The sequence below is a fragment of the Schistocerca cancellata genome, unplaced genomic scaffold (assembly GCF_023864275.1).
Source record: "Schistocerca cancellata isolate TAMUIC-IGC-003103 unplaced genomic scaffold, iqSchCanc2.1 HiC_scaffold_799, whole genome shotgun sequence".
In the NCBI taxonomy this organism is placed as follows: Eukaryota; Metazoa; Arthropoda; class Insecta; order Orthoptera; family Acrididae; genus Schistocerca; species Schistocerca cancellata.
In genome coordinates, this window is record NW_026046810.1 from 4,726,681 (window position 1) to 4,741,845 (window position 15,165).

Below are 15,165 nucleotides of genomic sequence, written 5' to 3' on the forward strand. Positions count from 1 at the left end.
CTGTGAACATATTGGTGCTCTTCTTTAGGTATCTTGGTTGACTATGGGGTGAGGAGCACTGAATGTTAATGAAATATCTTGCGATTGTACACGCTGGAGGAGGGGGTCGGGGACAGAAGAGGAGGCAAGAGAGAGATACTTGTTTTATCAAATAAAATTTTTTTATCTTGTAAAGTTTCTCCTTTCACTTGCAAGAGGCGAATATTTATCTTTTCTAATGTGCATGTTTAAAAAAGTTTAAGCTCAGCAGTATTTTCGATGTACGAAGCTACACTCCTGGAAATTGAAATAAGAACACCGTGAATTCATTGTCCCAGGAAGGGGAAACTTTATTGACACATTCCTGGGGTCAGATACATCACATGATCACACTGACAGAACCACAGGCACATAGACACAGGCAACAGAGCATGCACAATGTCGGCACTAGTACAGTGTATATCCACCTTTCGCAGCAATGCAGGCTGCTATTCTCCCATGGAGACGATCGTAGAGATGCTGGATGTAGTCCTGTGGAACGGCTTGCCATGCCATTTCCACCTGGCGCCTCAGTTGGACCAGCGTTCGTGCTGGACGTGCAGACCGCGTGAGACGACGCTTCATCCAGTCCCAAACATGCTCAATGGGGGACAGATCCGGAGATCTTGCTGGCCAGGGTAGTTGACTTACACCTTCTAGAGCACGTTGGGTGGCACGGGATACATGCGGACGTGCATTGTCCTGTTCGAACAGCAAGTTCCCTTGCCGGTCTAGGAATGGTAGAACGATGGGTTCGATGACGGTTTGGATGTACCGTGCACTATTCAGTGTCCCCTCGACGATCACCAGTGGTGTACGGCCAGTGTAGGAGATCGCTCCCCACACCAGGATGCCAGGTGTTGGCTCTGTGTGCCTCGGTCGTATGCAGTCCTGATTGTGGCGCTCACCTGCACGGCGCCAAACACGCATACGACCATCATTGGCACCGAGGCAGAAGCGACTCTCATCGCTGAAGACGACACGTCTCCATTCGTCCCTCCATTCACGCCTGTCGCGACACCACTGGAGGCGGGCTGCACGATGTTGGGGCGTGAGCGGAAGACGGCCTAACGGTGTGCGGGACCGTAGCCCAGCTTCATGGAGACGGTTGCGAATGGTCCTCGCCGATACCCCAGGAGCAACAGTGTCCCTAATTTGCTGGGAAGTGGCGGTGCGGTCCCCTACGGCACTGCGTAGGATCCTACGGTCTTGGCGTGCATCCGTGCGTCGCTGCGGTCCGGTCCCAGGTCGACGGGCACGTGCACCTTCCGCCGACCACTGGCGACAACATCGATGTACTGTGGAGACCTCACGCTCCACGTGTTGAGAAATTCGGCGGTACGTCCACCCGGCCTCCCGCATGCCCACTCTACGCCCTCGCTCAAAGTCCGTCAACTGCACATACGGTTCACGTCCACGCTATCGCGGCATGCTACCAGTGTTAAAGACTGCGATGGAGCTCCGTATGCCACGGCAAACTGGCTGACACTGACGGCGGCGGTGCACAAATACTGCGCAGCTAGCGCCATTCGACGGCCAACACCGCGGTTCCTGGTGTGTCCGCTGTGCCGTGCGTGTGATCATTGCTTGTACAGCCCTCTCGCAGTGTCCGGAGCAAGTATGGTGGGTCTGACACACCGGTGTCAATGTGTTCTTTTTTCCATCTCCAGGAGTGTATTTTATTTCCTGTTTAGAATTCCTTTCGTTGAAAACGACTGTAATCTAATGACTGGCAACAGTTGGACTTTTAGACATGTAAATTAGTTCACATTTTCAGTGAGGATGTGAAACGAAAATAAATAAAAGAAACGAGTTCATTGTAATGGGGTTGGGGTAAGTTTCGATAACAAAACAGATCAAGTAACTGTAGTTTCTTGAATGTAAAATGTCCGAAGCTTTCAAGGGGGAAATCATCTTCTCATGTTGATCTACGTTTGTTTCAACAGGATTCAGTAATTGAGAAGTATGATCACATTTGTAGCTTTACGATAGTAAGAAAATCTTTCATCTGAATAAAACTGCAGAATCCAAAACAATACCAAACAGTTTGCCCCAAAATAAGAGATTTATAGTGATGAGCACGCCCAGGCGTTTCTGCCTGCAGCAGACCTGGCGTTTGCCGTGCCTAGCTGTACGCACGTCCGCAGCGCCCAGGAGGCTGTGACTCGGCGCGCCTCATCTCTGCCGGTGGCGCGGGCCGCGTCAGCACTGGCCGTGTCCAGGGCAGGCGTGGCGAGCTGACGGGGCTGCCGCCGATGCACACCGTCTCCACACTGACCGAAGTTCGTAACGTGGAACGTAAACACTGAACGCAATTAACGTTTACCCTCTCATGTGGAAATTAAAATACGATTTTTAATGGTTTGTACACTGTTGCTCTTCCCCATGTCCTAACAAATGTTTCAACGTTGTTTCATTGCCCTACCATGGCTCACTTTTCATGGGAGCCCTCTCGTGTGGTGAGTGTAACTACAACCCCGTCCCCTCCACACACACACACACACACACACACACACACACAACAAAAGTTTTGCAGTTCCCAGAACTCCTGAAGATAGACGTTCACTGTTGATATGGTATGACAGACACAGTCCTTTTGACTGTTCAGAGATGTCACCAAACCCACCCAAAAATGTAAACAACTATGCATGGGCAGCACCTATTAGACAGAGCGGGTCCGACAGCCAATCAGTTCCAGCCATTCCACCTGGAAGGTGGTACACGGCTCGTGTTCTATGTAGTTCAGCCATGCCTAGACGGTAAATACCGCAGTTCGATCGCGTCCGCATTGTCCCTTTGTGCCAGGAAGGGCTCTCAACAAGGGAAGTGTCCAGGCATCTCGGAGTGAACCAAAGCGATGTTGTTCGGACTTGGAGGAGATACAGAGAGACAGGAACTGTCCATGACGTGCCTCGCTCAGGCCGCAGTGGGTGACCGCTGCCTATGGATTATGCGTCGCAATAACGCTGACAGCGACGCCACCATGTTGAATAATGCTTTTCGTGCAGCCACAGGACGTCGTATTACGACTCAAACTGTGCGCAATAGGCTGCATGATGCGCAACATCACTCCCGACGTCCATCTTCGCAACCACGACACCGCGCAGCGTGGAACAGATGGGCCCGACAACATGCCAAATGGACCACTCAGGATTGGCATCACGTTCTCTTCACCGATGAGTGTCGCATATGCCTTCAACCAGACAATTTGCCCGAGACATGTTTGGAGACAACCCGGTGAGTCTGAACGCCTTAGGCACACTGTCCAGCGAGTGCAGCAAGGTGGAGGTTCGCTGCTGTTATGGGGTGGCATTATGTGGTGGGCCGACCGACGTATGCCGCTGGTGGTCACGGAAGGCGCCGTAACGGCTGTACGATACGTGAACGCCATCCTCCGACCGATAGTGCAACCATATCGGTAGCATATTGGCGAGGCATTCGTCTTGATGGACGACATTTCGCGCCCCCATCGTGCAGATATTGTGAATGACTTCCATCAGGATTACGACATCGCTCGACTAGTGGCGAGCACGTTCTCCAGTCATGAACCCTACCAAACATGCCTGGGACAGATTGAAAAGGGCTGTTTATGGACGACGTGACCCACCAACCACTCTGCCGGATCTACGCCGAATCGCCATAGAGGAGTGGGACAATCTGGACCAACAGTGCCTTGATGAACTTGTGGATGGTATGCCACGACGAATACAGGCATACATCAATGCAACAGGACGTGCTACTGGGTATTAGAGGTATTACAATCTGCACCACCACCTCTGAAGGTCTCGCTGTGTGGTGGTACATCATGCAATGTGTGGCTTTCATGAGCAATAAAAAGGGCGGACATGATGTTCATGTTGCTGTCTACTCCATTTTTCTGTACAGGTTCCGGAACTCGCGGAACCCAGGTGAGGCAAGACTACTTTTGATTCTTAGTTTGCGAGATTAACGATTCTTTAGTTCGACTTTTATTGAAGTTAGAATTTTGCCTCGTGTAGGTTTTTCAGAGGCACTTAGTATACAGACAAACGTACGACCAAAAACTCGTGGCAAATTCAGTAGAATGGGAAACCAGTCAGAGTAGCAAATTTTTACTTTTAATTTATTCGATGACTAATTTTGTGCCGAGACCCATTTTCAAATCATCGTAAGTCAAAAATAGCATTTACGAACATGTCAAAAATGTTTGTTGCACATTGGTATTTTCGGAAATACCATTTCCGATTATGTTATGACGATTTCAAAATGGGTCTCGGCTCGAAACTGGTCATCGTATGTATAAAAAGTAAAAACTTGCAACTTGGGCTGGTTTTTTATGTACTGATGAATAGTAGTTCTTGCCCTATGGTACTGCAGCATGCTGGAATTTGGCAAAAGAAAATGTGTTTGTAAGGTTCAGTAGCTGCTGTTAATATTTTCTAGAGGAAATCTGTTTCTCACATGTACAACACTCCAGAATGATTGCAGCTTGCCGTACTTCAGACATTTGGTGGGTGATTTGGTACATGTAATCTATACGTCTTGACTTCTGACTAGCTTTTTCCACTCAACTGATTAGTCATTCGACGTCTCTTCACTGATAAGGGATCTGACTTTGAGCCACGAACAGATTTTAAGCAGTCCTTTAAGGACTGCATGGTTTTCGGAGGTTGGTGGTTTGAGTGGGGAAGCAGAGCCACTTTGCCGGAGAACAGGAGAATCTCGCGTGTGTCTTTTTCAGCAGGAAGGCCGTCCTGGTTTTTACCCAGGCGAAGTGTCTCATATGTTACCTACAATGCAATAGTGTTGCACAATCGCAGTTCCCCGACTAAGTGCATAAAGAAACTCATCGTATGTGTCAGTATGGGCACTGATTCTGTTGTGAGTAATTCTGCCCATTGATCACTTCACGATGTCTGCATACAGGGAAAAAAATCAAATGACGAAAACCGACGTTTGGTAGACACACAGCCGTCAATTTATGTGGCCTCACAGTTGCATTTGTGTGCGCTGATGATGTGATGACGTTCAGAGGGAGCACATGGTCGTAATAAGGACTGAAAAAGCCACACACTATGGGTTTCTTCCAGTATTTAACGACCGTTAAGTTGTAAAAGTTCCTTTCAGCTCCGCAGGAAGTTTCAGTACAGTAATGCAAAGTCTATAGTTACCGCAGATGGATGATGTATTGCTCATAATTACGGACTCGTTATGTATTACCCGAGTTGTTTACGTGTGAGAGCAGCAAGGCTCTTATATTTACTGGAGAAACCAATCTGTTAGTCCCTTAAAAGATAGTGTGATTCTTCCTCCTCCCAAACTGAGTCTCATTTATCTACACCCTTGAAACGACTGTGAAGTGCATGGCAGTGAGTACATCCATTGTATCACTTACTAGGACTTTCTCATGGTCCATTCACGTTCAGGGGTGTGTGAAGAATCATTAAAGTGCCTCTGTGTGTGCAGTAATCAGTCTAAACTTGTCTTCGTGATCTGTGCGAGAGCAATACGAATGGAGTTGTGATGTATTCGCAGAGTCAGGATTTGACGTTGGCTCTACAGACTTTTTAAATGTGGTTTTATGGAATATTGTCTCATCCAGAAATCACCTGCACTCAGTGCAGGCCTTAGCTCCTCGAAAAGCATGCAGAATGGCAAAATTCTGGGCTAATCTAACAATTGCGGCATTCCAATAAACCTTGAAAACAAGTCAGTGAAATCACTCACCCAGACCCAGTATAGAAACATTCCTATAATGCATATGTCTCGTAATCTGCACGAAACACGCCGCGCCGTGTTTGTGTACGAAATAAAATGTTCACATGCGAATCTCTCCTAAAATAAATCACTCACAAATCTCAAGCTTTCACAAAATATTCAGTACTGTAGTCGCTCTTTGTCAACGGCAAGAGAAGCAATAAAACGCGCAAATTTCTTTATTTTGGAATAAATTTGATCAGCGCGATTTAACACAGGCGTTTACCAGAAGATGGCTCCCAAACGACTTAATTGACTCCCAGATAGCAGTCACAAAGCCATACTCGTACGCACGGGATATGCTTAATTCCTGTTGGCTAATGTGTTAAACAGCCAGTCAGATCATTTCGAGCACTTGTATACTTCAGGTATTTTTAATGTCAGCCAATCAGATTACTGCAGGTAATTTAGACGAGAAATCACGTAATTCCGAAACAAAATAAAATTTAATGAAGACAAAATTAGATTCCATTCCGCAACATAAATTACTTACAAATTTAATACTCAACGCCCCTTCTGGCTGCCTTTCACAAAATCTACCTAAGTCGGGCATACGCCACAAATTCCACTATTGTACAAGAAACGTTCTCACACATACATTTACTTAATTTCCATGAAATTTCAACGTATCTCCTCAGACTCTGCAAAACACATGCGTAGCCAAAACACGTGCGTAGCCAAAACATGACGAGATAATAATTTTCCAAAGTACTTTTTATTTAGTCAGAAATCTGTGGTAATGAAACGAAAGAAAATTCCGGACAATTAGATTTTATGGACCTGTACTTCTGGTTGTAGTTTCAATTGATGCTATAGATGAATCCATCACAGTCGTCCCTTAGGTAAAAATTTATATCTCCGAAAGTACTGAAGTTATTCATTTGAAATCAGCTGTGCCAGCGTGAGAACCAAAATTCTGCTCTCCTCCCAGCTCCGTGGTAAGCTACGCTTTCGATGTAAGATGACAATTCGTAATAATTAGCTACATTGCAAACCCAGAGAGTGGTTGAAAAAGTGTTCATATAGCTGACATGGCCAGTTTCATCTGGTTGTTTCGTTCAACTGATAAAACTGACCGAGTGAGTAAACAGTTGATCAGCCACTCACGTCTTGCTGCATCAGTGACCTGCCCATCATCCGTGTACTGCTTGCCGTGGAGTGCATCCTTCGTTGGACCAAACAGACGGAAGTCGGAAGGTGCGAGATGCGGATTGTTCAGCTCTGAGTGATCCACCGGTCACATTGAAGGAGAGCACGTTCCCACATCGCAGGAGTCACAGCCGTCTGCATCTGACCGACACGTGGAGGTCGGCCAGATATGCACAACCTTGCTGCGACGATGGCGCTGCTAGGCCAGGCGTTGATCACCAGTAAGCTCTTCTGATGCTGACAGACACCTCGCACTAAGCCTCACGGTGCTTCTGTTCACTGCCAAATCTCCTCAGACATTCTGCAAGCGGGTATGAAGATCTCCGATGCTATGGTTTTCATCCGAAAGAAGCTCAGTGACAGCTCTCAGCTTGGGTCGCACCTCCTTTACGGACGCCATTTTGGAGGCTATATACGGTGCTGTCAGCTGTTGGAATTTCATGAAGCTGTAGGGGCTGAATAGGGACTATTCCACGATGTCTCACAAATTTCACATTTTTCCAACAGAAATTGGCCGAGAAAAAAGTGTAGAGTCGCAGATCGAATGCCCCCGGAGTTTTATAATTAGCTTAGTTGGATGATTATTCTTATGTATTTTAATCAGGGTCCTTGATCTTGGTGTGGCTAGATTCTTCACAATGCCTGTCTTCTTCTCAGCATCTGGTAGCAAGAAATGCGTGTGTTTGAGAATAGCTCCTCCTTAGATTTCTCCCTGAGGTCACTGGAAATTTGTTTAATATCGTTCTCGGCCGAAAACACTAACATGTTATTGCTATCTGAGCTGCACAGTGAAGTCGCTACCACAGCCAGGACAGACACACAGCCAAACCAGTTACAGAAGTACTGGCCTGCACGTCAACTGGTTCCGAAAATGACGAAGAGATTAAGGAAATGCTTTTTGAGAGAAAAGAAATTGGTCAGATTGCTAAGCGAGATGAAATCTTGTGATGGGGCACTCGAAATCGATAGTCGGAATACGAAGTGGAAGAAAAGTTTGGAGGAAAAAGAACTGAAGTAAGGGAATGAAAGGGGAAGCTGCCTGGCAGAATTTTGCACAGAGCACAATTTAACCACTGCTAACAGTTGGTTTGAATCATGAAAGACAATTGTGTACATGTTAGGAGTCAGAATGCACCTCACTGTTTGAGACATACTATATAGTCCTAATGTTTACTATGACAAAAATGTGCTCGGATGGAACCCTGCTTCTCTCATAATGACTCTGGAAATTGCTAATGCCCATTCCAATCAGCTGGAAATTTATTTCCTAAACCAGAGATTACGAGTTGAAATTTTCATGTTAATCAACGACGTGGAAAGAAGTCCCCTCTTAAGAAAAACGAAGAAAGACATTGTTCTCTAACAATCTATCCAGAGTACGATATATTGTCTTAGAAATATTGGATAATGGTTGGTTGTCTATTCAGAAAATACTGTCTGAAAAACTAGTGTTTCGTCGATTATTTGACTATTTCTGGACCAGTTGTTGGTTGATGACGACCAGATGCCATCAGATATGTGGAATTGCAGTGGAAGGCCCCATCACATCGAAAACGCCTCTGAGGGGTGGAAGAAAGTGATACATTAATATCAAAAGCTCAGCCAAATTAATATCGAAAGCTCAGCCAAATGTTTACTCATTAACAAAAAACCTTCGAGAGGGTGTAGAGTGCTTTCGCTGATTAATTTCTAATTCGGATGGAAAAAGAATAAAGAAGTCTGCAATTCATACTGATGAGGCGACTGTAAAGATTCCAAATTGATGGCACCGTGAAATCGTTTCTGACTTGTGTGACCCACACACGGAAATTACACTGTAGGTGGAAACATCACCACCATTGGAAATTACATAAATATTGAAAACTAGTTTAATGCACGTCGTACTCATTGGAAAGCTTGTAAACAACTTTAATGATGGACGAAATGAGACCACTTCCTCATGGTTTTCCTGGGAAACGACACACAGACAGCTAAATACCTGTTGCAGTTTGTGGAACATTCGGTAATGAAGACCGGTAGGGCTACCTTAAAGGTCATGCCTCTCCTAGGGCACCATCACGGCACTCCTATTGAGAGAGACTCTATGAAGAAAAACCTGTGTGGGTGGACAGCAAACAGAAAACCGGTGCAGAAGACACAAATGACAAGCAGCCACGTCCACGCATTCGTCCTTCGTCTGCAGACCTGCTGCAGACCACTGCACGGTGTGTGGTCGAACCACTGTCCTCCCGAATGTGAGTCCAGAGTGTCTCACCGGCGCGCCCTGCATACCCAGTCCACTACTTGCATTTCACGCACGTTTCTCTGTCGGTTACACGTCGCAGACACGCACGAAGATTCTCTCTCCAAAATATGCTGAAGGTGATAGGGACCATGGCTCTCTGTCTACTAATAATTCAGACGCGATCCCGCTCAGTATCTTGGCAAATTTGTGATTACCTAGAAAACCGTTTGAGTGAAAGAATCTGTGAAATTTCAGTGTAAACTACAGTCGCGTTGCGAGTGTCACAATAAAGTAGAATACTACACAACTGATCTTGGGATACATTAAAGATTTATAAGACAATGACGTCTGTTTCTTAGACGAGGAACATGTCGATGCTCGAAGACTGTATGGAAATGTGAACGGCTTTACAGCTTTTACCACTTCGTTTATTGACTTGCAGCAGCACTCGGATGTAGGAAAATACGGTAACAATACCTGTAAACAACAGTAAAAAGTCGTTAATTATGCGATTACAACGCCAGCGTCAAGAGTTTTGAGCCTGTAACATTGAGTGCATAAAAAACGACAAAGCTATATAAAACGGAAACAAGTCTCCAACTAACTAATGAGGGATGGGAAAGGAAGACTTGGGTTGGTCGGGTGGCTTCCAGAAGCCTGCAGTGTACGTGTTGGCCTGCGACCCTGCGTTGACGTCCGGCGCTACGCTCTGTACAGCACTGCCTCGGCGTCTCCATCCACGTCGAGCTGGCGTGACAGAAGCCTTGGGACGAATTCTTAGGCGCTCTCCTGGCACCGCAACGGTCCGGCAGACGTCTTTCGCTGGTGGAATGGAGATGCTAATTCGGCACGATTCGAAAAAAGTGGACGCCGTTCTCGCGAAACCCACTTGTCTGAATTTCGGAAACCAGTTTACACTGTAGGTTGTGGAACTATTTCACTGACTCCGTCGTTTGCCCCCTCATACGACCAGGAGAGTCAAGAGTGATGTCGGAGCTGTGATAGAGCTTACTTTGGTTTAGCCATGACGTATCTGTCATCTAATAAGTATCCGAACGTTCTGTGGGGCAAAGATGCTATACAAACACGTCCACGCCAAAAGGAGATGCAAATATATATTTGTGCGAAAGTTCCACAACACACGTTCTGGAAATGGAGGCAACGAGTTTCATTTCTAAACTGCTCAACCTGGAAATACCTTGGTGCACCATAGCTCGCAACAATCGGATAAAATGGCGACATGATTTATGATTGTATTATGCAGCATTCTTTACCACGGAGGTGGGCGCTGCATCTTTTTCTTAAGAAAGAAGACGCAGATATCAATCTGTTCAAAGGAGAGTTAAACATACCAATGAATTTAGACAGTTACAGTGGTTCAAAACGGTTCAAATGGCTCTGAGCACTATGGGACTTAACATCAGATGACATCAGTCCAATAGAACTACTTAAACCTAACTAACCTAAGGACATCACACACATCGATGCCCGAGGCTGGATTCTAACCTGCGACCGTATCAGGCGCGCGGTTCTGGATTGAAGCGACTAGAACCGCTTGGCCACCATGGCAGGTCAAGTTTAATCGTGCCTACCCTGAGAAATTCACCGAGGAAACTAATTTCTGCATTACATGTGCATTGCTTCTGATGAGGAGTCACGGATCTGAGGAACCTGAGATAAGGAGGAAGAAAATTTTTCTCAGAGGTGCCACGAGCTTGGATTTAGGGCTGAAAGAAGTTTGTTGCTTTGCCAATTTTTTTGCTATGACATAAATAAACCATCTTTTAAATGAGAACGATAACATTTTTAGAAGGTGAAAGCAGTCTATCGTAGCACCGTGCTGGTAGTTACAAACTTTAGGTGATCACGAAGCAGTACGGACCCTTGTCATTTGAAGGAAACTGGTGACGTTGCAATTGATTTAGGGTGTACAACACTTTAACAGCTGTTGTTTCATACAAGTATGCATGCGCCTCGTACAAGTGCTGAGGGTGCAGTGCGAGGGCTGCTCAGTGGCACTGTGTTTCAGGACCACCCACCATGTCGGCAGTTACGGAGGTTCAGAACAACACAACGGAGGCCCTGGCCGCCCTGCTAGACGGGGGTGAAGGCTCCCTGGTGACGCTGGTGGCGGGCGAGACGAGGGTGGCGGCTCACAGGGCCGTGTTGGCAGCCGCGAGCCCCGTGTTCGAAGCGATGTTCGCGCACGACATGCTGGAGGCCAGCTGCGGCCAGGTGAGCATCGACGACGTGGAGGGCCCGGTGCTGAGGCTCCTGGTGGCCTACACGTATACCCTGCGGGCCCCCCAGCTGCCCGACACGGCCCCCCAGCTGCTCTCGGCGGCCGACAAGTACGGCTTGTCGGCCCTGAAGGCTGCCTGCGAGCGGCAGCTGATCTCACAGTTGGCCGTGGAGACCGCAGCGGCGACGGCCGTCAGGGCAGTGAGGCACTCGTGCCCGGACGCCACCAGGGCTGCCGTCGGCTTCATAAAGGACCACCCGCAAGTGATGGCCACGCGGGGCTGGGCGGACGCTGTGCTCGAGTACCCGCAAGAAGTCATTGAAGTCAGCAGTATGCTCGGTGAGCCACCAGCAGAAGCCACGTAAGCACGATTCCCTTTTTGGCAGTGCTAGTGTGAATTTGATGTCGTCCTAGCTTTGTTCGTCCTAGCTTTGCTCGTCCCTGCTTTGCTCGTCCCTGCTTTGCTCGTCCCTGCTTTGCTCGTCCCTGCTTTGCTCGTCCCTGCTTTGTTCGTCCCTGCTTTGTTCGTCCCTGCTTTGTTAATGTCATCTACTTATTGATCGTCGGTCACGATGCTAAGTCTCTCACTGTTTCCACTTCTTCTGCTTCTTATCAATTTCGCCTTTCTCTGATTTACTCTGATTCCATATTCTGTACTAATTAGACTGTTCATTCCATTCAGCAAACCCTGTAATTATTCTTCACTGTCAGTGAGGGAACCAGTCATCAGCAAATCTTATGTCATTTCACCCTGAATTTTAATTCCACTCTACAATCTTTCCAATATTTCCGTCATCGCTTCTTCAATGTATAGATTGAACAGTAGGGGCCAAGGATTACATCCCTGTCTGACACCCTTTTTAATCCGAATACTTCATTCTTGGTCTTCCACTCTTATTTTACTTTCTTGCCTCTTGTACATATTGCAAATTACTCGTCTTTTCCTATAGCTTACATGTATTTTTGTCAGAATTTCTAACATCTTGCACCACTTGATACTGCCGAACACTTTCTCCAGGACCACAAATCCTATGAACGTCACGGAACTTCAATTTTCTTTTCCATTCTCCTGTGTATTATCCTTGTCAGAAACGTGGATGCTTCAGCTGTTAAGCTGATTGTGCGATAATTCTCACGCTTCTCTGCTCTTGCAGTCTCACAAATCGTGATGATTATATTTCTCTCAGTCAGATTGTATATTGCCAGACTAATACATTCTATACACCAGTGAGAATAGACCTTTTGCCACCTCCCCCAGTGATTTTAGAACTTCTGATTGAATGTTGTCTATACCTTATGCCTTCTTTGATTTTAAATTTTCCAAAGCGCTTTTAAAATCTGATTCTAATCACCAATATTTTCCATACCGACACCTCTTTGTTCTTCTGTCACGCCATCGGACAAGTTGTTCCAATAAGAGAGGCCTTCAGTGTACTCTTTCCAACTATCCGATCTCGCCTCTGTATTTAACACTTGAATTCCCATTGTGCTCTTAATGTTACCACGTTTGCCTCTAATTCCGTGGAAAATTGCTTTGACTTTTCTATATGCTGTGTCAGTCGTCCCAAGAATCATTTCTTCTTTGATTTTTTCACATTTTTCGTGCAGCCAATTCACCTTAGCTTCTCTGCACTTCCTATTCATTTCATCCTTACGTGACATATTTCTCTATTACTGAATTTTCCTGAATATTTTTGAACTTCTTTCTTTGATTGATCAACTGAAGGATTTCTTATGTTTTCCATTGTTTCTTCGCAGTTAGCTTCTTTGTACCTACGTTTTTCCTTCCAACTTCTGTTACTGTTGTTGTTAAAGATATCCATTCCTCTTCAACTGAACTACCTATTGAGCTGCTTATTATTGCAGTATCTGTAGCCTCAGAGAACATAAATCTCATCTCTTGTTTCCTTAGTACTACTGTATTCCACTTCTTTGTACATCGATGGCTGCTCACGAGTCTCATAAAATTCAGCCTACTCTTCATCACTGCTAAATTGTTATGACTCTATATCTACTCCTGGGTATGCTTTACAGTCCAGTATCTGATTTCAAAATGTTTGCGTGACAATAATATAGTGTGACTTCAAACCTCCCATATTTCGGTCCTTTTCCAAGTATACCCCCTCGTCTAGTGATTCTTGAATAAACTATACCAGCTATTACTAGGATAAATTTACTGTAGAGCTTAACTAGCCTTTATTCTCTCCTATTCCTATTATCAAGTACATATTCTCGTGTAACCCTTTCTTCTACTCCTCCCCTACGATCGCATTCCAGTCCCTCCATGACTATTACATAGTACTGAATTACCTGTTCAATATCCTCACTTTTTCTCTCTCTTGACCTTCAACTTGCGATGTCATCATGTATACCGGAACTATGCATGTTGTAGGTTTGCTTTTGATTCTCAACAGAACATATCTATACTCACTTTCTGTCCTGCCTTTCTATTGATATTGAATCCTACTGCTGTTGCTACTACCCTATTCTCATGTGACCAGAAATCCGTTTCTTATTTTCTGGCTTCCCAACCACATTTGAACTCCTCACTTTCCAGCTCCCGAATCATAGAATGTTATCCTTTCGTTTGTTACTCAACCTTTTTCTCGTGATCACCTCCCTCTTGGGCCTCCTCGCCTGGAGGTTTGAATGGGGGACTAGTCTTTTGCTAATGGAGAGACTGTTATGGCTCTTTTTGAATAACATGCCACATGTCATGTTGATGCACGTTATGTATCTTTATGCAGTGGTCCTCACGTTGTTGATCATTGCCAATTCTTCATCATTTAGGAGCAGTTTCAGGCCTCAAGGGAAAGAGAGTGCCCTGAACCTCTGTCGGCCCCTCTGCCCTCTTTGGAAAGGCTGTTCGCTGAAAGAGGGTGACACCTGATGCTGGAAGTCTTCAGACATCAATGCTGATTATTCGTATTCAAAATTCAAGTGATAGTGAGGTTCAAACCTGGGCTGAAGACTTTCCTGATTACCCAAAGAGCGGGGTATGACTCCCTGAGATGAGATGTCCAGTAAAGCAGGAGCTATGAGCACTGGGGCTACTCATGCACACTGGGGGCAAACAAGAAGAGAATGCTCCAGGCAGCACAATAACATTGTCACACTCAATGCTGTGACTTACAATCACATTTCCTTCTCGTCTCTGTTCAGCTATCGCCCTGAATATTTTCCGTGCATTCCCTTTCACTAAACAGACAGGAAATCTCTGCCCCCCCTGTCTTGTTTGAAGTTCCCTGTGGTGTTACCAGAGGTCGTCCAGGGAATCGTATCAGGTTTCCTGCTACTGGGATACAGCGGATTATATTCGCTGTCCACCTACAGGTGTAAGACATATCTCCCACAACGTCAGTATTGATGTGACGTTTTCATCCAGCTATCATTTGTTGCCTCTGTCTCTCGGATACATATGCTCCATACAAGTCTACTTTGTTTCCTTTTCAATTAAAAAAAAAATCCATATTGAATAAACTACAGGTTACTTCACAAGTTGTAAACATTATCCATCAGATAAAATTGCATACACTGCGTAACCCATTTTTTCCTTTTAATGGTGGCCTCTACTGCAAACTGCTCAACACGAAAATTGGTGTTTAAGAAACACATCACCACTGCTGTCTTTTCAATGAATCGAATTGTGGAGACATTACATGCATATATATAGTTCTATTTGCTTTACTCAAATGCAAATTTTGAATATACTCTTGATAACTTTTATAGCATAGCTCTTGTAATTCTTGTCCATCTTCTTCATTCCCTTGGGCTTCACATCAAACAGCCCTTGCAT

The 15,165-nt window shown here is 45.6% G+C and overlaps 1 protein-coding gene across 1 annotated transcript in view; it reads left to right on the top strand.

Moving 5' to 3' along the window:
• The window catches only part of LOC126143451 (ankyrin-3-like), a 45,710-nt gene that overhangs the window by 12,890 nt on the left and 17,655 nt on the right, over nt 1-15,165 (top strand). The window contains exon 2 of the mRNA XM_049915379.1: nt 11,157-11,730. Coding sequence (XP_049771336.1) covers nt 11,168-11,730 — 563 coding nt within the window. The 5' untranslated portion in view covers nt 11,157-11,167. The remainder of the gene's footprint in view (nt 1-11,156; nt 11,731-15,165) is intronic.